This window comes from Alosa pseudoharengus, unplaced genomic scaffold, assembly GCF_046254945.1.
Source record: "Alosa pseudoharengus isolate Yale_2024_CS ecotype anadromous, Long Island Sound unplaced genomic scaffold, YU_APseudo_1.1 YU_APseudo_1.1_scf_20, whole genome shotgun sequence".
Taxonomy (NCBI): Eukaryota; Metazoa; Chordata; class Actinopteri; order Clupeiformes; family Clupeidae; genus Alosa; species Alosa pseudoharengus.
In genome coordinates this window covers 29,496,963-29,516,962 of record NW_027468664.1, presented here as the reverse complement: position 1 = coordinate 29,516,962, position 20,000 = coordinate 29,496,963, and the positions used below count along the sequence as shown (strand labels likewise).

At 46.1% G+C, this 20,000-nt stretch overlaps 2 protein-coding genes across 3 annotated transcripts in view; one reads left to right on the top strand and one right to left on the bottom strand.

The window, feature by feature from the left end:
- fgd6 (FYVE, RhoGEF and PH domain containing 6) overlaps nucleotides 1-3,865 on the bottom strand; it is a 25,132-nt gene extending 21,267 nt beyond the window's left edge. The window contains exons 1-2 of the mRNA XM_076297038.1: nucleotides 3,628-3,865; nucleotides 1-2,275 (exon numbers count right to left, since the gene is read on the bottom strand). Of these exons, the coding sequence (XP_076153153.1) occupies nucleotides 1-2,275; nucleotides 3,628-3,637 (2,285 nt within the window). The 5' untranslated portion in view covers nucleotides 3,638-3,865. The remainder of the gene's footprint in view (nucleotides 2,276-3,627) is intronic.
- Nucleotides 3,866-4,003: 138 nt separating this feature from the next.
- vezt (vezatin, adherens junctions transmembrane protein) overlaps nucleotides 4,004-20,000 on the top strand; it is a 29,354-nt gene continuing 13,357 nt past the window's right edge. Inside the window, exons 1-6 of one of the 2 annotated variants that reach the window (XM_076297036.1) lie at nucleotides 4,004-4,135; nucleotides 8,332-8,466; nucleotides 10,359-10,448; nucleotides 11,170-11,354; nucleotides 14,918-15,196; nucleotides 19,547-19,687. In XM_076297036.1, coding sequence (XP_076153151.1) covers nucleotides 4,100-4,135; nucleotides 8,332-8,466; nucleotides 10,359-10,448; nucleotides 11,170-11,354; nucleotides 14,918-15,196; nucleotides 19,547-19,687 — 866 coding nt within the window. In that variant the 5' untranslated portion in view covers nucleotides 4,004-4,099. Of the gene's footprint in view, nucleotides 4,136-8,331; nucleotides 8,467-10,358; nucleotides 10,449-11,169; nucleotides 11,355-14,917; nucleotides 15,197-19,534; nucleotides 19,688-20,000 lie in introns of both variants that reach the window. The other variant, XM_076297037.1, reaches the window with a different exon arrangement.

The window sequence follows — 20,000 nt, the reverse complement described above, 5'->3', positions numbered from 1 at the left end:
CTGTTGTCTTTCCCTTTGTGCTTGTAGGGTTCCTGCACCTCGTAGACATCTGCGTCGTCATTGGCTGATGGGTTCCAGCTGAGTCGGCACAGGGGCAGGTTCATGTACTCCGGAATCTCCTCGTATAGCGGAACGTTCTCGTATTCCACTTCACCTTGGTCTTCTTCCGCCATCCCCTGGTCGTCCAGGCAACTGTCGTCTGGCGACGAGCTCTTACCGGGGGACACGCCTTGTCCGTTAGTCACGCCCTTAAGACACTTTTTGTTCTGTGTCGTCATGGCGTCGGCGTAGATCTCCGTCTGCGCGCTCGTGCAGTCCAGCGATTGGCTGCTCTTGATGAGCAAGCGGGGCAGCATTCGCACGGACATGCGCAACTCCAGAAGCTTCCGGAAGCTGCTTCGCTTGACACTCTCCGAGCCCTCGACGCGCGCCGCCAGGTCCGCCGACGAGAAGGAGCGCGCTCGCTGCTTGCCGCTCTGTGGTTGGCTGCTGCCGGTGCCGGCGCGGGCCGACTGGTTGCGGCCGAAGAGGATTGCGGGAAGCGGGATACGCCAGGTGGGCTTGTCTTGAGGTGGTGCGGGGAGCTCTGGGAAGGTTGTTATGGGGACCGGAAGGTGTGCGTGCGGGGGAACGTGTTCGGGGGTGAGCGCGAGAGTGTGTTTGGCCGGCATGCTGTGTCTCTGCGGCTTCTTGGGCGCGACCCTCGGTGACCTCTCCTCCGCCGACGCCGAGCGAGGCACACAGCGGAACTTGATCTGCTTGGGCAGACTCCTGGTGATGGGGTAGCGGGCAAAGTCCCCATAGCTACCTTCATCATCATCAGCAGCATCATCATCATCATCATCATCATTCTCCTCATCGTCCTCTCCCTCCCTTTCCTCTCTGTGTACATGTCCGTGTGTGTCCGAGTGGTTCAACAGGTTGTCCAGAGAGGCGCTGGTCTTGTGAGAGAGGGATTTCTGTCTAGGGGGAGGAACAGGAGGTATGGAGGCGGGGTCATCATCATTGACATCATCAACAGGTGTATGCTCTATAGAGTCTGAGGGTTCCGCATCTCCATGGTTACCCACAGCCTCTAGATGGCAAACCTCAGCGTTATCACGAGTGTGTGTTTCTACGTCGTTTTCAACATGTACGTCGGCAGTCGTGTCGGGGTGTGTGTCTTCGTCCCCGTCGGTGTATGAGTCGACGGCCGGGTGTGGGAGGGGCGTATCGCTGAGTGACACTGTCTCAGAGTGTACGTGGACTGTAGCAGGTGTTGGCGCGTTGGCGTGTGCGTTGTTGCCGGACATGTGTGTGAGTTGCGTGTCCAAGCCGTCTTGTCTCTTAAGCTCGGACCGCCGAGGCCGTCGGGGAATGGGCTTGGGGAGAGGCTTGCTGGGGGCAGCAGGGACCGGCGAGACGGGCGCACTCCGCTCCCAACACACACACCGTGGCGGGTCACACACACACTGTGGGCCCACACCCTCGCCCTTACTGCGGCTCCCCAGCGAGGGGCTGTGTGTGTCCGTGGGTGTGTGCGCAGGCGAGTGTGTGTGTGTGTTAGGAGGGGACCTGCGTCGTTGCGTCCTGGTTTGTGGGAGGGGGGAGGGTGTGTGTGGGAGGGGGGGCGGCGTGTGATTTTGCGTGGGTGAATCCCGAGAACAGTCCGGTGACGTGGAGCTGTGTGTGTGCGGCGAGTTCGTTGGAGTGTGTGTCGCCTGCTCCGTGTCTGTGCGCGCGTGGGTAACATCCTCGAGGCCTGTTGGTGTGTTTGCTTGCCGCTTTACACGGGTGGGAGTGTGTGTGAGGTCTTCGACCAGGCCGTCTCCACAGTCCTCGCCAACGTCCTCTTCCTCTCTCCTCCCTCTCTCTTCCTCTCCGCCATTCTGCCCGGGCGGGGAGGAGAGGATGTGTGTGTCGCCGCCACCGTTGCCGAGGCGATAATGACACTGTGCGCAGGTGCTCTCGCCGCACACACACGTGCTGATGATGTAGCGCGTGTGTGAACTCTCTGGACTCTGCGCGTCATTCTTGGAGTTCAGAAGGTGGAGTGTGTCTGGCCTTGTGTGTGGAGTCGGGGGTGTGTGTGTGCTCGGAGGTGCCCTGGCCCCGCTAGACTTTGGCGGAGGGACGGAGCTGGTCTTGGAGGGACATGGCTTCGGAGCCAACGCTGGTTTGGGCTTCTTGGTCGCTGCTGGCGATGGCTGCAAACGGAGAGGGTCCGGTTTTGGGGCAATGGGAGGGGGTGGTGGTTTAACTCTGGGTTTGGGGGCAACTGGAGGCTTCTTCACACCTAGAGAAAAAGATGGAGACAGAGACAGAGAGAGAGACAGAGAGAGAGGGCAACACAAATGAAAAGATGAAAGGGGAGACACTGTGAAACTGCACAATGTAAACAGAGTGACAGTAACGAAGAGCAGCGACAGGCTGCTGGTGTGTGTTTGAGAGGGTCCTGAAAAAAGAAGCAGATCGTCCTGGCCAGACCTAACCGACAAAAAGATCTCCGCCGCTGTAGTGCTTCAAAGAATTTCAGTGTAAAATGAAGTGAAATTCACGCACAACACGCAGACATATTTTTCATTGGGACGAGCCATGCATGTACAGTAAGCTAAACTGAAGTACCTGAAGATAGCCTCAAGTTTCTATGGCCACGGGGCCTTCTTGTAAGTTTGTGTTTGTGCCTTGAAACAACCCAGTCGAGAAAAGGACACGGCGAATGCTGAAGTACACAAAATGAATGGCTGAAAATAATTTTGGAAAAAAACATCAGGGACGCATTCCAGGGATAGAAAGAAGCGTGCGCGGGGGATCCCCGAGTCAACACACACACACACACAAAGGCTCCACGCGAGACGTGACCATCAGGCTGCAGTCCCTCTTGCTCGGGGCAATACAAATCTTAGTGTCGACACCGTCATTGTTCACAGATTGGCTTTATGCGTCTTTACGCATCGTCATTTAGGCTACCGATTATCTTAGTCAGCGAAACTTTGGCGTTACTAGGGCAAACACGTTACAGATTTGTTAGCACTGATTCCGGGGGCACAAAAGGAGGCTTGGCTAGAGTGTTGTAAAACGTTGGACTTTTGGAGATGACCAAGCAGCGGGGTTGATATCTTGAACAATGGAGTAACTTTACACTTAACGCTTAAAACTACGCGTGGCATTTTCTTTTCTTTGTTCCCAATCAAAAAGAAAATATGTGCCCTGTTTTGACACACACACACTCACACATAAACTCCACGCAGAGAAAGGAAGAGCAAGACAAGCTTAGTTACACAGAGATAAATCGTGTTCTGTATTTGAGTGTGAAAATGCATAGAAAGACACTAAACAAACTTAACACAGTGTGCATTAGATTCGATTTTGCGCATCACTGCTTAATGTTTTCCATCATCCGCTACTCTTTGCGTAAAACGGATATTCACAGCAAGCTCAGGAACGTTGCCCACAAAGACAACTTCATATCAGATGGGATTAAACTGTAAGAGTCAATCTAAGCAATCCGATCAATATGTTAATGTTTTGTGTTTAGAGTGTAGCTACATAGAGCATAGTTTAAACTCGTTGAAGAACAGTGCACTAAACTGCTTGGTCGACAATATTATTCCTCACTTCCAGCAGTGATTCCAACAGGAAACTAACCTGAACTCATGATTCCTCGGTCTGTGAATAACTTGCATTCAAGGCGACCGTTTTCCAATGGTTTCCTTCTCCCGGGCCATTGACAGTCCCATTAAAATCCCTAGCAAAACTCCACCGCTACATTCAAAGGCCGTTGTTCTGTTGACACCAAAGAAGAGGACTTGCCGATTCTCGTCCCTTTTCTCCCCAGTTTTGTCGGTTTCCGAGCACGGAGTAAATTTGGAATTCTCCTCTTGGAAACTTTGATGCGCAATACCCTTAACCGGCGCTGGAGGAGTGCGTGAGCTCTACAGCAGCCGGACCACAAAAGTCTCTCGGTGGGAATGTGTGTCAACTGGGGATTGTGGGAAATGTAGTTTTATCGTTGAATCCTCTTTGCGCATTCAGAGTACTTGCTTTACATCCAGCTGCTCTTGATTTGCCCCGACTACAATCCCAGAATGCGCGACGTTGGGATACATGGCGGAGAGCAATGACTGAGGAGTTCGATGAAGATGTGGTGTTCCAGGTGAGGTAATCTTTCTGGCCGATGTTCGACTTCATGTCGTTTAATAAAAACTAGGACTGACGGTCATACGCTTGGTGTTTAGCTTATAGCAACCTAGATACAGTATGTTCAGCTGCCTTGCTAGTAAGCTAATGCCCGTCAGCTTATGACTCCACATGAGGATTGTTGCTAGTGAGAAGTCACTGACTGGCACAGTGCGCAGGCTGTAATGTCAATGCAAGTCTATCATCGTTTGTCATTCAAATGCAGTTGACGGGGTGATTGTTTGCTAAGTTAGCCGGTTTATGTGGGCCATTTCCTACGTGGGGTGTGTGTAGAATTGGTCTGACAGCGAGCAGTCTGTGACCAGTTTGTAGCTACGTAACATTAACTCTACGTTACCTGGCACTATCCTCCCGTGCATATGGGTTATGCTAGTGTAATACTTCATACTGTTAGGTTATCAGCTAGGTTAGCTCATAACTTGCTCAGACGTAGTTTAGCTTACGAGACGATCACCGTGTCTAGGCAACTTTGAACGAGGTTTATCATGTGATGAAAAGTTGAGTTTGAGTGTGTTGCCATTTGACCAGCTCTGCAGCATCAACGATATTTTGAACCAGTTAGTTACAGGAAGTTTATTAACTTGGTGTAAACTGGAAGGAAGGCACAGTGGTTTGATTATAGAAGCTGATAGAAGTCTAACGTTATTAGTATTTTCCTAGAAATGTTAGATTATGTCAATTTCTCTCTAACATTGGCTGGCAGTTGGCTTGGCTGTGCTGCTCCTCCGCTTGTGGGCCTGCGCTGATCATAATAAATCATATCTGTAGTCCCTCCGTGCTCCACTTTTACCCAGAAAACGCTGACCCAATTACCAGGACAGCTGCTGACTGCACCGATCACTCGGGAGGAGAACGGAGAGACTGATCCGCAGGCTGTAGCCAGCCAGACCCGGCCCTTCCGGACAAATATGTCCAGCCATCAGTAGTGCAGCTCATCATGTGGACTGATTATACAAACTGCCTGCTTTGAATTCAGATAAACGGGCTCTTTGTTTATCTCCGTTATAATGGTCGTAGATTAGTGCCTGATTAGGAGAAGTAAAGCCTAATTTAGATTATCCAGTTTGAGATTTCTGTAATGGATCCAGAGTTAGGCATGTTAAAACAGTCTTCACTTCTGCTTAGCTCTTTACACTATTTACTAATAGAAGTCCAACTACAAGTTACCATCACAACAAAACCTCCGTTTTTTTCCCAACTGCTTGTGGCCGAGGGACCACTATTCTGACTGAGAAACAATCTTAGAGCCACTGTTGTGGTGACGGTGTGAGGTAAACAACATCAATTTCCAACAATGAAACTGCATAACCAAGCGTGTAATGTATGGGGGGATAAGGGGATTGTAACCCCCTCCCCAATAATCAAAACCAATCAATGCAACCCTAAGTGCATAGTCAGGGAGAACCTGCAATGGCTTCCTGGACCACTGGTTTTAAAACCCCTGATCTAAATGTTAAAGAAAGGCGCAGGATGTGCATTACACTTGTTTACTTACAAGGTTTCTCCCAGACCGCAGGTGAATGTGAGTTGGCTCTGGCACTTCACAATTCAGCAGCAGCAGCAGCTGTCAGTGATGATGAGTAGTTACTCTCCTACTCTCCTATCCTAACAGAAAACCTTTAGGCCTATACATGTTTGAAGCATTAATCATGAGGTCTTTGTGTGAGATTGGAAACCAGCTCTTAAGTAGGGCTGGACAATATGTCTGAAAACGCCAATCCTGATATGCTGAGGTGAAATGGTGATATTTGGTATGATTCAGTATAATGACATTTCAAAAGATAATGTTTATATTGTTATACAAAGAAGTAAATGCATGATACTGTCATACGTAGTTGAGTTTAATTTTAAAATAATAATAATAATTACATTCAATGCACATCGGTACCTTTTTGCATATGCAAAAATGTGCAAATAAAGTGCACACAAAGCTCGCTATGCAAAAACACCATCACGCAACTGTATTGTCAATATTGCAATATGTAAAATTCATACCATGTCGAGGAATGATTGCGATATGCGATGCAGAATGGCACAACCTGACAGTCTGAAGCCAGTGAGAGATTAGTAGTAAGTCTCATCCTCTACTCTCTCACCATAAAGCCTTTATACATGTATGAACATGAATCATGAGGTCGATTCGATTTGGTTGTGTGAGACTGAAAACCATCTCCAGAGCCAGTGGGGGATTACAGGAGGTGGATTTAGATGTGGCAATGAGGGTGCTGGTTAGGTTAGATGGGCACACACACAGTCACTTACACACACACACATACACACACACACACAGCACGAATGAGGCAACTCTCGAAGGCGGACTAAAGGCCTAAGGCGCTTTAAACTAAAATCCATTTGGAATGGTAATCTGTCCGGCTGGGTACGAGTGAGACCGGTCGGTCGGTGTCTAAGTCGTCGGTGTCAGTTCCTGAGGTTCCGTTGACTGGAGCCCTGAGAGAAGGCTAGCTGGTTCCGAGCAAGACCCGTCAGTGTCGCAGTCAGTGTCAGGTCGTGTGCTCCGTCGTCTGGAGCGCTGAGAGGAAGGCTGGCTGGGTCGGGTGGGGCCGGCGGTCGGCGAGGCGGGCGAAGGATGGCGAACCTCAGGCCAGGCAGGAGGATGAGGATTGGACGAGAGGTAACAAGATGGAGCGATAGAGAGACATGGGTGATGGAAGGGTGGAGAATAGATGATGAAGGTATAAAGAATAGAGGGATAGAGAATGAAGATGGAGGGATGGATGTAAAATGGATGATGGAGGTATATAGAATGAAGATGAAGGGATGGATGTAGGGTGGTTTGGTTAAACATTCATTTAACAAACATTTTCTCATCTCAAAGGACCAGTTTACTGTGCAGATTTTGCCTACCGGTAGTTCTAGACTAAAATTAGAACCACCATTAGAACCACCACATGTGTTAAAGGGGAAATCAAATAGATTTTGGATATGCTTAGCATGATTATGAGTTCAAACTTTTGTTGGGGAGCAAAAAAAACCCGCTAATCCAATGCTTTCTAAACTAGCCTGTTTTTAGCCGATGCTTCCAAAATGCTAACACTGGTAGCGATAGGGCATTTCTCATGGTGAAAAGATTGCCAACTTTAAACCATTTACAAGACTCAAAGTAGCCGGACACTTCCTTAGTAGTATAATGAGGATCTTAACATACAACTTTGTAAACATTGACAACTTTGTAAATGTACAGATAGTTTATTAAAAAGGACTGTATACAGACCTTCTTTCAGACCTTAATTTCATCTTGAAATTAAGTCCCTACCACACAGATCTCGCGTGTTTTTGACAGAAGTAAATGGTAAGTAGTTACTAAACTCTGCTTCACTAGATGCAATATCAAAGTCAAAGTCAAAATCAACTTTATTGTCAGTTTTGCTATATGTACAAGACATATAGAGGCGTGAAATTGTGTTCGTCTCTTCCCAAAGAGACAGCAGGGCTTTGGCTATACTGCTCCCTGAGAGGAAGGCTTGCTGGTTCAGAGTGAGATCGGTCGGCCTACCTGTTACCTGTTGCCCTCTCTGTCGTCTTCGTTTGGTGAGGTTCTGAGAAGATGTGAGGGGGTTAACTTTCTCTCGGCCGTGTCGTGCCGATCAGCTGTGTTGGAGGGAGCGTAATGGCCATTGTGTTGGCTATAGGGGAGTAATTTAGCTAATACAAAAGGATCAGTTTAGCTAGAACACCAAAGCCTGGTTTCTCTGAACAGAGGATGTGGGGGATTTGGGTCTGAGAGAGTGGCTTGATCTGTAACACTGGGAGAAGCTGGACGCTTGTCATGAAATAAAGATTCTATCTCTTTCTTTGCCCTTCTCTCCTTTTTCTCTCACACTCTCTTTCTCTTTCTCTCTCCCCTGTCTGTCTTATGCTCCCTCTCTCTCTCTCAATCTCTGTCTTTTGCTCTCTCTTCCGCTCTCTCTCTCCCTCCTTCTCACTCCCACAGATGTCCTCCTTTATTAGCTGGTTCTATCGTTTTTTTCCTTTACCCTCTGCTCTCTCTCTCTCTCTCTCTCCATATCTCCTTGTCATTTTCTTTTCACACACACCCATGTGTCCCCCCCCACCCATGTGCCCCCCCACTGATGATGCACTGTCTGTGTGTGTGTGTGTGTGTGTGTGTGTGTGTGTGTGTGTGTGTTCTAGAACTCCCCCCTGTTCCAGTACCTTCAGGATCTAGGACACACCGACTTCGAGGCGTGTGCTCCCGTTTCCCAGGACGAGGATGACCGGGCCGAAGCTGAGGGGGCGTGTCTACGACACACCCCGCCCCCTCCGAAAGTGAGTGACTGCTCTACTCCTCCCCTGTTGACCCTCGACCCATCATTTATATAGGCAGTGGAGATTCAGTGAGAGGGTCTGCTGTTCAACTAGTGCCTTTGTGTGTGTGTGTGTGTGTGTGTGTGTGTGTGTGTGTGTGTGTGTGTGAGAGAGAGAGAAAGAGAGAAGGAGTGTGAGGGGAATTCCATATACATGGGCTTAAAAAAGTATGTGTGTGTGTGTGTGCGTGTGTGTGTGTGTGCGTGTGCGTGTGTGTGTGTGTGATGGTCTGGTGGTCTGGTAATGGCAATGCGGCTATTGACTGCTCTTATGCAAGCTGAACAACAGGAGAGCCAATGAGATTCTGTGATGAGGAGATGGGCAGTCTGTGCTAGGTTTGATAAGATGGACAGGAAGTGATGTCATTAGCCTTTTTTATGTTTGAGGTTATTGTGTGTGTGTGTGTGACATCCTGATGGGAGAGAGAGATTCCTGCCTGCAGCTACAGAAGGCAAACACACAGGACGAATGTTCAATAAAGTGTGTGTGTGTGCGTGTGCGTGCGTGCGCCTGAGTGCAGCGTTTTTCTGTGATAAAAGAAAGAGGCAGCAAGCTGATACTCTGCTTGTTGCTCTTCTGGATCTGAAACTGTTAGACTCACTGAGACACTCCCATTTTCTCTATCCTTCTTCCGTCTCTTTCTGCTTCTTCTTGTCTATCCTTTCCCCCTCTCTCTCTCTTTCTCTTTCTCCCTCTTTCTCCCCCCCCCCCTCTCTCTCTCTCTCTTTCTCTCTCGTAAGACTTCTCTCATGCACACAATGGTCCAGGGATATTTTCGGTGTTGCACCAGCGGAATACTAAAGACGATGATTATAACAGGGCAAAAGTTGGCAAGACTGTGTGTGTGTTTGTGCGTGCGCATGTGTGTGTGTGCCTCTCTGTGTGTGCACGCGTGTGTGTGTGTTTGTGTGTGTGTATGTGCAATAGTTAGTGTTTCACCAGGCTCAGTTCTTGGTCTTCTACTGTGTGTGTGTGTGTGTGTGTGTGTGTGTCTGTGTGGTTACTGTGTGTGTGTCTGTGTGGTTCCTGTGTTTTTGTGTGTGTATTTCAATAGGCCTTGTACTGGGTCTTCTGCTGTGTGTGTGTGTGTGTTTCATTAGGCCCTATACTGGATTTTTTGTTGTGTGTGTGCGCTTCCGTAGGCCCTGCACTGATTCTTCTGTTGTGTGAGTGTGTGTGTGTTGTGAAAGTGAGAGAGAGAGAGTTTCACAAGACCCAGTGCTGTGTCTTACCCTGGCACCTCTTGAATAGTGTGTGAGTGGAATGTTTGGTCGCGATGGTGAGCGGCTAAAGCCTGAATCCTTTAATGGCTGTTCCTTGGTGTCCTCTTAGAGATAATGAACGTCTCGACCTTTCTTTGGAGCACTTGGGGGGGCAGTTGTGTGAAATTCAAAAATAATTTATGTGTGTTGAGTAAGTGTGTTTATTTGGGAGAAAGGGAGCAGTGTTCACATGCATGCCATACTTCCTGATGACTGAAGAGCTCAGACAAAAATCAATAATCAATCTGTCTGTGTGTGTGTGTGTGTGGTGTGTGTCTTTATTTGTCCCAGTAGTAGGTCAACTCTGTTTGTGTGTGTGTGTGAGTTTGTGTGAGTTTATCACAGCAGATTAGTTATGCTTCGCGATTTTAATGATCAGGTTGCATCTAGCCCTGGGCAACATTTCAGTCAAGGACATACACTATTGCTTACAACTGTGTGTGTGTGTGTGTGCGCGTGTGTGTTTGTGAGTTCAATACACCCCTTTGTCAGAGAGAGAGAAGGGGGACCCAAAGCATGGTAGTGTAAATTTATATAGTTTACTAATACTGTATCCAAGCATCTGTAATGATTGTGTGTGTGTGTTTGCAGGAGAGCTGGGTCAGGAAGCTTATGGGAGCTGTGCGTCGCCTGAGTCTGGTCTTCAGCACTAACGCAGCGGAGCAACATGAACGACAACTGGTAAGGGTTACCCGGGCAACGGCACAGTCATTGACCTGGCCCAGGTCAATTTATTTTTCCTTTCCTACCTTTTCTGCCTTTCAGTCCTTCTTCACCCTCTTTTTCTCTCTCTTTCTTTTTCTCACTGTATCTCTCTCTTTCTCGGTTTATTCTTCCTCTCTCCTTTCTCTTTTTCTCACTGATCTCTCTTTCTCTCTCTATGTTTTCTTCCTGTCTCCTTTCCTTTTCTTCATCGTATCAATCCACCATTCATGCTCTACCTCCCCCCTGTTCTCTCTCTTTCTCTCACTATATCTCTCACAATATTCACTCACTCTCCCCTTTCTCTTTCTTTCTTTGTTTGTTTGTTTCTTTCGTTCTTTTTCTCTGTATCCTTCTTCATAGCTGTCTCTCAATCTCTGCCTCTCTCTTTTGTTCTCTTGCAAATCGTGTGTGTGTGTGTGTGTGTGTGTGTGTGTGTGTGTGTGAGAGAGAGTATAGATAGATAGATAGATAGATAGATAGATAGATACTTTATTGATCCCCAGGGGAAATTCAAGGTTTGTGTGAGTCTTTTTCAAGGCTGTTCAACTTGCTCGTGTATAGAGACATTAGTCATGTTTATAGAAAGTAAATTTTTTTATGAATGTTTGCTGAATAAGAGAATGTGTGTGGGTTATGTCGGGCCTAAACAGACAATCATTCCTTGAAATATCTGAAGTGTGTGCGTGTGTGTGTGTAGGATGCAGAGTTTCGGCGCTACGCGATGCGGTGTGTGTTGTCGCAGGACGTCCTGCTTCAGGAGGACATTGAGCTCATCGAGCTGCTGGATCCCAGCATCCTCTCTCTGGGATCAGCTACTTCTGCCTGCCCCAGTGTGGACACGGCCTTCCCCAGACCCCAACTACTGGCCAAGCCCACTGTCTGGTAAGGCATGCTTACAAACACACACACACACACACACACACACACTCCACTGTCTGGTACTGCATGCTTATAAACACACACACACACTCTCACAGGCATACACACATGAACACATACAGACACATACACATACACATACACACACACACACACACACACACACACACACACACACACACAGACAGGCATACAGACATACAAATACATAACCCACTGTCTTCAACCGCATGCTTATAAACACACACACATCAACACACACACACACTCTCTCACAGGCATACACATACACACACACACAGCGATACAGACATTCATGCGCATTAGGGGTGTCACGATTCTCCAAATCCTCGATTCGATGTAATTTTCGATTTTAAAGTCACGATTCGATTCGATTTTCGATCTTTTTAAAATATTACTATTAATGCATTCCTTATATGTTATTTACTCTTTTTGGCCTTTTCTTTTTCGGGGAGCTTTTATTTTGAAACCGCTTTGAAACCGTTCCAACCGCGAGGTTGTAATGTAAACAGAACTAACATTAGGCTAAAACAGAGACGTGAACATGGTAAAATGAAACAACACAGAATGTTAATTTCATTGTTTCAGCACACTCCGAAGAGACCCAAGGTTAGTGTTCATGGAATATGTACTTATAAATGTGCATTTTAAGCCTTAAAGTAACTTTGGACTGTAATTAGACCATCTTTTCACTTGCTAAGTTGAGTAGGCTAAGTTAGTTTTAATTGACGTGAATGAACGAATACTTCCACACCGGTGATTTCAAAGTAGCAAGAGGGGCTTTGATTTCAGTAGGTTGATGTGTAGGCCTATATTTTAACTGGCTGCAGCTTAAAATTAGAGGAGTGTTGACGCTGCAGTTCAGCACGTGCATGTGTGTTTGTGCGTCTTGTCATACATGCTGGACGTGACATTGGGGGTGTGGCTGCATCGTCGATTCTACTTTTAAGTTCGAAGTTCGAGATTGAGATGTAATTTCGATCGATTTCGAAATAAAATAGAAATCGTGACACCCTTAATGCGCATGCACATAAACACACACATACACATTTATGACTCTGACAGTAGCCTATATTCAGGCCTAGTCCACACGTACCAAACCGATCTTTTTTTCCTCCGTATCAAGAATATTTGCGTCCAAACGGATCCATCTCAACACGACTCAACACGTTACTTTATATCCTAGGCCTATAGGTGACACTGTTTCTTGACAGAAATTCACCAAATCTTGCGCTGTAGGCTGTACAAACAGACAGAATAGGCTACGACGAAATGGCTAGTGCAAGGAAACCAGAATTGTTTGTGTGGACTTATAGTGAACCATCAACTGTAGTCAACTGCAAAACTAATAAACTTAATTTTTACGGTTTGTGAAGGGTGCAGTCCCGTCCTTTATTTGGCTAACGCAGGTAAAAATAATCTCCTTTACTTTCTTTGGTTGTAGGATAGTCCGCGATTCACATTAGTTTTGGTTATCACCGCAAGTGCAAAGGCTAGGCATACCCAAGTTCTAGGCCATTCCGTCGCCACATTTATAATATTGCTATAATACCTTTGTTAGTAACAGTCGATACTTTTGCTTGCATCAAATCGCGCATTCGCATTTAGTGCGCATCTATAGGCTTAACATGAGTTCTAAGCGTGAAAAAATAGTCTACCGCACACAAAAGAGAGTTCTACCGCACACTGTTTTGACGTTTTACTTGATTTTATTCAGAGCGAACAACGCGTTTCGCATACAGCGTCCTCAGGTTCGCTCAGGTATGGTCTGAGCTCTCTGGTGTGTCTTTAATTACCTTCTAGTCACATGACCAGTTGTTTGTAACGTCCATTTTAAATGCCAATATCCCCTATTCCAATAAACAGTACATACAATCAACAATTAACAGACAAAGATATAGAACACGTCCGCAAAGATATAGGGATGTCCCGATCCGATATTTGGATCGGATCGGCCGCCGATATTAGCAAAAAATATGAGATCGGCCTGCACGGGAAAATCCCGATCCGGACTCCCGATCCAGTTTGTTTTTAAAACGCCGGTCCGTGTTTTCCAGCGCACCGATGTAGGTAATCCATTCCAGTTTTTTTCAGCTTTCCCCCCCAAATCCGGTCCCCGTTTTTCAGCACACCTAGCGACCTGTCCAGCATCCCACTTGTCTGTGCATGTCCCACTAAGAATTTAAAGTTATCGAGCAAACATTCATGTTACAGTTGAATTAATATAGCCTAATGTTAACCGCGACCGCGAGTGTCCGCGAGACCCTCTTACTAAGGCTCTTATGCATGTTGCTGCTGACAGCTTTGCCTGTCTAACGAATGTTATCTCCGCGATTTAACATTTGTGTGTAATGTATAGGCACAGCATGCACTTTAATTTCCATATTTTTACAATCGGCTAGCCTAACAAACGCATTTAATTTCAAAAAGCAACCTGGTCAATCGCTAACAACTAAGTGCACCTAGGCCTACAACTCTACACATCCAAAAGGGTAGAAGCTTCCAGTAGGCTAGGCTATCATAACTTTTTTTACCGTTTAGTTTGTACATCGGCGCAGCCTACGACGATGTGAATTAGTGACAGCTGTTGTCGCGGTAAACTTAAGCTCCTGTCTCTAAATAGTGTAGATAGGCCTACTTGCTATGTTGTTTGATTTTCTGTAATAAATGCAGCCTGTAGCCTAGGTTACTTCAGCAAACCCAGACCAGTTGTGGCATCAGTTTTGCTTTTAAAATAAATTAATGACACCGGCACTACGCACAAATTAATGCAAACTTACACAGCACTTCCCTAATAACTTCTCTCGCGTCACTGACAGTAGCTAGAATGCATAAAAAAACACCGGGAAAAACAGTGTTCAGTCCACCAAGTCATAAGCTATCGGCGCTGCGCAGCACCAGTTGTGATATTTATCTTACGGAGTGTAATCGTAGGTAATGTCATGTATGAGAACTAGTATTGTTAGGCAATACTATAAGTGTCAAGTCCAGGGCAGCTGAGGTGTGGCAATGACATCATCGATACCCAAGTAGGATGTGCGGTTTCGCTGTCCAAACGAATTCAAAAGGGCTACGGTTTCAGATTTTTCCACTCTGGGACCAGGTTTCAGAAAAGTGCGGTTTCGGGCAGCGCGTTTACAGGATTCGTTTGGACACTCGGCCAAGACCAAGCAAAACCTCTGCGTTTAACCCAAAAAGCGTCTCCGTGTGGACGGGCCCTCAGTATGCAGTGTGGGTTTAAGGAAGTGGTCCATGACATGCAGTACTTTTCTGTTTACATTCTCCATGTTTGGAGACACACACACACACACACACACACACACACACACAACAGCACACACACACACACACAGACATTAACATACACCCACACAAACTCACAGTCTCATACACCGTTACACACAGTAGATAGACTATATTCACACTCATATTAACTCACATGCTCTGTCTTTCTCTCTCACACACACACACATAAACACACACATGCACATACACACAAACACACAAAAAATGAACGCATTCCCTCTGTCTTCCTCTGTCTGCAGGGATATCTCGATCCTGGTGTGTTTGGCGGCTGTCCTAGCGGCAGCGTGTGTGTGTGACGACTTCGGCCTGCCTGCGTGGGCGTGTGTGTTGTGCCTGAGTGTGTGTGTGGTGCTGCGGTGCTCGGCTCTGAGGCGGCGTGCGCGGCAGCAGAAGTGTGTGTGGGAGCAGTGTGTGTGCGTGGAGCGTCTGGTGACGGAGGCCCGCACGCTGACCAGTGTGTGCCGGAAATCTCTCCGATTGGTCCAGGAGACGGAGGTCATCTACCGGGGGTTCACCCTGTAAGTGCACACTCTCATACACACACAGACACACACACACACTTGCATGCGCAAACACACACACTCACTCATGGGACACTGACACACACACACACACACTTTCCTCTTTCTCACAGGACACTCGCTTACACACAGACATTTACTAGACAAATGCACACCTAAAATGTACACTTCCCCAGTGGAATGTACCCAAACTATGACACACACTTGCAGACCTCAGCATAGGTATACACCTGCACACACACACTCACAAATAACAAATAAAGGCACACACAGCTCACAATCACTGGCATCCACTCAAACAGGAAAGGGAACCTACATATCTGTTGAATGTTAACAGTGCAATGGACTAGAACATTACTTCCTCACTAGACACACAGACAGACACACAGACAGACACACAGACAGACAGACACAGACACACACACACAGCCCATCAGTTAATCAGCAGTTTAGCCTATAGACTGGTATTTTAGAACTAACATTTACAGAAAAGTCAAAACGATTGCAACCGTCGGCCATAAGACAGAAGGCATCCCTGATTATACCAACCAAGAGGGTGAAGAAGCATAACGCCAAATCGCCAAAACTCTGAAACTCCAATATTTGCTCAAACACAATTTGAATTTCCCCATGGGGATCAATAAATTATCTATCTATCTATCTTTACGCGCAGTTAGGAAACAAACGAAAACAAAAGAGCCCTCACCATGACACGCTAATCTGGTCTATGCAAATGTGTTTGGGCGAAGTGCTACATCAGGCTTGGACTTTAACCCCTGTCCACTGTAAGGGTTATTACAGCATCATCAACATTCAATAAACTTCCAACCAGTTCCTCATTTTGAGATTAGACATTGAAGAGAGTCTGCCAATCAGGTGTCATCAGTGGACGACTGGACTCGGGGAAAGTTAAGTGTACAGTTGGAGGGAGACAAACCCAGACGAACCTATTGGCCCATTTTTCTCCTGCGTTCGTTTGAGAGAATGGCAAGCCTCACAGGGGTGGTTCTCGGGACACCTTTGGAGAAGTGTGGGAACAAAAGGTTCTTTTAAAGAGCGTCCCATCCTCCCCGCCCCTCCTCCCACCTCCCCCTACAGACCTGCACACAAAGAGAGCGCCAGACTTTGTTCTCCACTATAGAGATCCGTCAGACTGACCCGTTCCTTATGCCTGTGGCCTCTTTGATGAGTTCTTACTGTAGGAATCATTTATCATTTACACACGCATGCCTACACACACACACACACACACACACACACACACACACACACCGAGTGAAACCACAGAAACTTTAGAGGCAGTGTCTTATGACTCACCTCTGTTTGTGTAGAATGACAGGATCTACGCTTACACACATACACACACACACACACACACCGAGTAAAACCACAGAAACTTTAGAGGCAGTGTCTTATGACTCACCTCTGTTTGTGTAGAAGGACTGGATCTAAGCCTACACACACACACACACACACACACACACAGCAGGTACACCATTACGCACACATCACACTGCACTGTCTGCTTATGCCTGTTCTGTTTGTCTGTTTGTCCAGGTAGTGTAGGATTTTGTGTCTGTGTGTCTCTTCTGTGTGTGTGTCTGTCTGTGTGCATCTGTGTGTGTGTGCGTCTGTGCATCTGTGTGTGTCTGTGTGCGTCTGTGTGCATCTGTGTGTGTGTGTGTGTGTGTGTGGCCATCTATTTCACCTGTAACTTGCATGTTCTGCTCTGTGTGTGCACGCGTGTGTCTCACTTATAGACTTGCATGTTTAGGTGTGCGTGTCTATGCTTGTATCTCACCCTTAGCATGGAATCAAAACAAGGCCATATATATTTTGTACCCGTGAAAAGATATTCACGTGTAATAGAGTTTTGCAGTTGTATAAAACAATTTGTGCTTGTTAATGGAAACTTTGTACTTGTAGAAATATTTTGTACGTGTGCGAAAAAAATTGTCTTCGAGGATATCATTGGCACATGTGTAGAACCGTTTTGTAGCTGTGGAATTAATTTGTCTGTGTGCAAAAAAAGTGCGACGTCCATCGTTCGTGTGCAACACTGGATGTACAAAGCTACCAAACTTTTTTACAGACACGAATTTTGGCAGTGTTTTGTTGGCGTTTCTGAAGAGCCAATCAACGATTTTGGCACGGTCTTGAAAGCGCTTCTGAAGAGGCAATCAGCACAGGATCAGCAATCACGCACAGGCAGGCACAGAGCTAGCAAACCTAGGTCTTAAATCTAACAAGTTATGCCTTTTACAACAAGCTTTTTGATGGAAAAGTGGTGTTTAATTTCTATAATCTTTGTTTAGTGAACACATAAAACCGTCAGTTTGTAAGCAAAATCAAAAATGTTATTTGAACTGGATATTTATATGCGAACACAAAAGGTTGTAAAGTTTCCGTGCACAAGCATTGTTTTATACAGCTGCAAAACTCTATTACACAAGTGAATATCTTTTCACGGGTACAAATAAATATGGCTTTGTTTTGATTTCATACTTAGACTTTCATAGTGTGTGTAAGTGTGCATGTGTGGCTCTAGACTTGCATGTTCTGGTGTGTGTGTGTGTGTGTGTGTGTGTGTGCATGCATTCGTATCAATTGTGTGTGTGTGTGTGTGTGTGTGTGTGTGTGTGTGTCAACTGTAGACATGTTTTGGCATATGTGTGTAGGTGCATTCTGTTTGACACTAACACCGAGTCATACAGTATGTAGAATATTATTTTAGTCTGAGTTTTGTCAGTGTTCTGTCTAGGGGTGAACGATTTTGGAAAAAAATCTAATTGTGATTTTTCTCACCAATATTGCGATTGCGATGCGATATGCGATTATTTTTAAGCTCTTTATCTTCTGTCTTATTCAACGAAGACAAGCAATATATTATTCTATAGTATGACCAACACAAAATTAGATAGGTTAAACATAAACTTTTCTTTCCTGGAGCCCAGGCCTATGTTATGATGGCATTAGATCATTGAATAAGATTGATAAATGAAATATTTTTTATTTAACTATTTTAATCACATTAGTAGACCTATATTTGTTGAACTTCCACTCTTGTAAACATTTAATGATTCTGATACGTTTCTATTTTGTTTCTATTTCATGTAGATATGATTTTCTTTCGTTAGTTAAAAAATAGGTCTACATGTAGTGGCACTGACACGGATTCTCCTTGTCCAGTGTTCTCCATACGTGCGCGCCCACACACACACACACACACAAACACACAGACCCGCTCCTCTCCTCTGTAGGCTACTTGCACGTGAATCGGAACAAACTACTGTAGATTGTTGTAGCACAAATAAATGCGGCCGAATGACCGTTCGGCTAGGTGTTAACTAAAGGTTAGCATCATCAACACCGCAGCGCAATACGCGTGCATGCAAATTAACTAGTTTGTTCATATCACAACAAAGCCAATCGCGGAGACAAAACTCTTTAAACAGGCAACGTTATCAGCAGTTAGCAGCATGTATGTAGCCTAGAGCCTTAGCTGGTAAGCTAATGTTAGAACAGCTGGATTTTTGGTGGTTAGCTGTGTCAACTACTTGAGGATAACATTATGCATCAATTCATTACCTGTGAGATTAAATGTTTGTGCCGCAAATGCAAATGCCCCCACTGTCTCCAGTAAAAAAAGTCCCCAGTGCACAGATAAGTGCAGCCTAAACAGTCGTGGAGTTTTAATCGTCAGCAAGTGAACGAAGTTACCAGCCAGAGTAGCAGCATAGGGTATTTATGAACTAGAACCAGGGGCATGGCAGGTTCGAGCAAAAGGCAATGAAGAGGTTTATTTTTAACCAAAGTAGCTCTAGTGATCAGACCTTTCTTTACACTGTTAGCTGGTCCTCTTGTTTACATTTTTTGCTTCTTCAGTGGTCGGTGTTAAGAGTCGGTGGCGCGTCGTCAAGCGCAAGTATAAATGCGTTTTGTTGACGTCACATATTACGAATCGCAGCCTTTGCGGTTTGAAAACCGCGTTTCATCATATCGCGATATTATCGAAATAAATCGTTCAGCCCTAGTTCTGTCCATGTTTAGCACTGTGTGTTTGCGATGAGTTGCAAGATGTCTGTTGCATCTTTAGCTGTAGCATCTTTATCTGTAGCATGCTGTCGTGTGTGTGTGTGTGTGTGTGTGTGTCTGTGTGTGTGTGTGTGTGTGTGTGTGGCATGTTTAGCTCTAGCACTGTCTTGTATTTTGTAGTGGTGTGTGTCGTGTTTGTGTCGTGTGTGTGTGTGTGTGGCACGTTTAGCGTAGTGTATGTTGCGTGTGATCTTTGGTTCTGGGACGTCTGCACAGTCGAGTCACGTTTCACTTGTCAAGTTTGCTCGACAGGGTTAGCGGCGCCTGTCCCTTCAACAGATCGGGGCCTGCGCGCCAGGCACAGCAGCTGATTGGCCTACGCAAGGCAGCCTATCAGAGCCTGCGCTCCGCCTTCCGAGGCTCCCGCCTCGCCACCTGCATCATGCTCAAGACGTATCCTTCCATTTCCATGGTGACGGACAGAACCTGTGGAGTGTGTGTGTGTGTGTGTGTGTGCGTGCGTGTGTGTCTGTGTGCGTGCGTGTGTGTCTGTGCGTGCGTGTGTGTGTGTGTGTGTGTGCGTGTGTGTACACAATATGTAGTGCAGAGAATGCAGGAGCAGCAGTAACACCACTGCCTGACAATCAGCGCTGTATGAGTGTATGTGCCACTGAAACAATAAAATTGTTAAACTGCTAAATACCAGTCAACTTTCACTTTAGCAATGAGAGAGAGAGAGAAAGAATATGTGTGTGTTTGGTCGTTC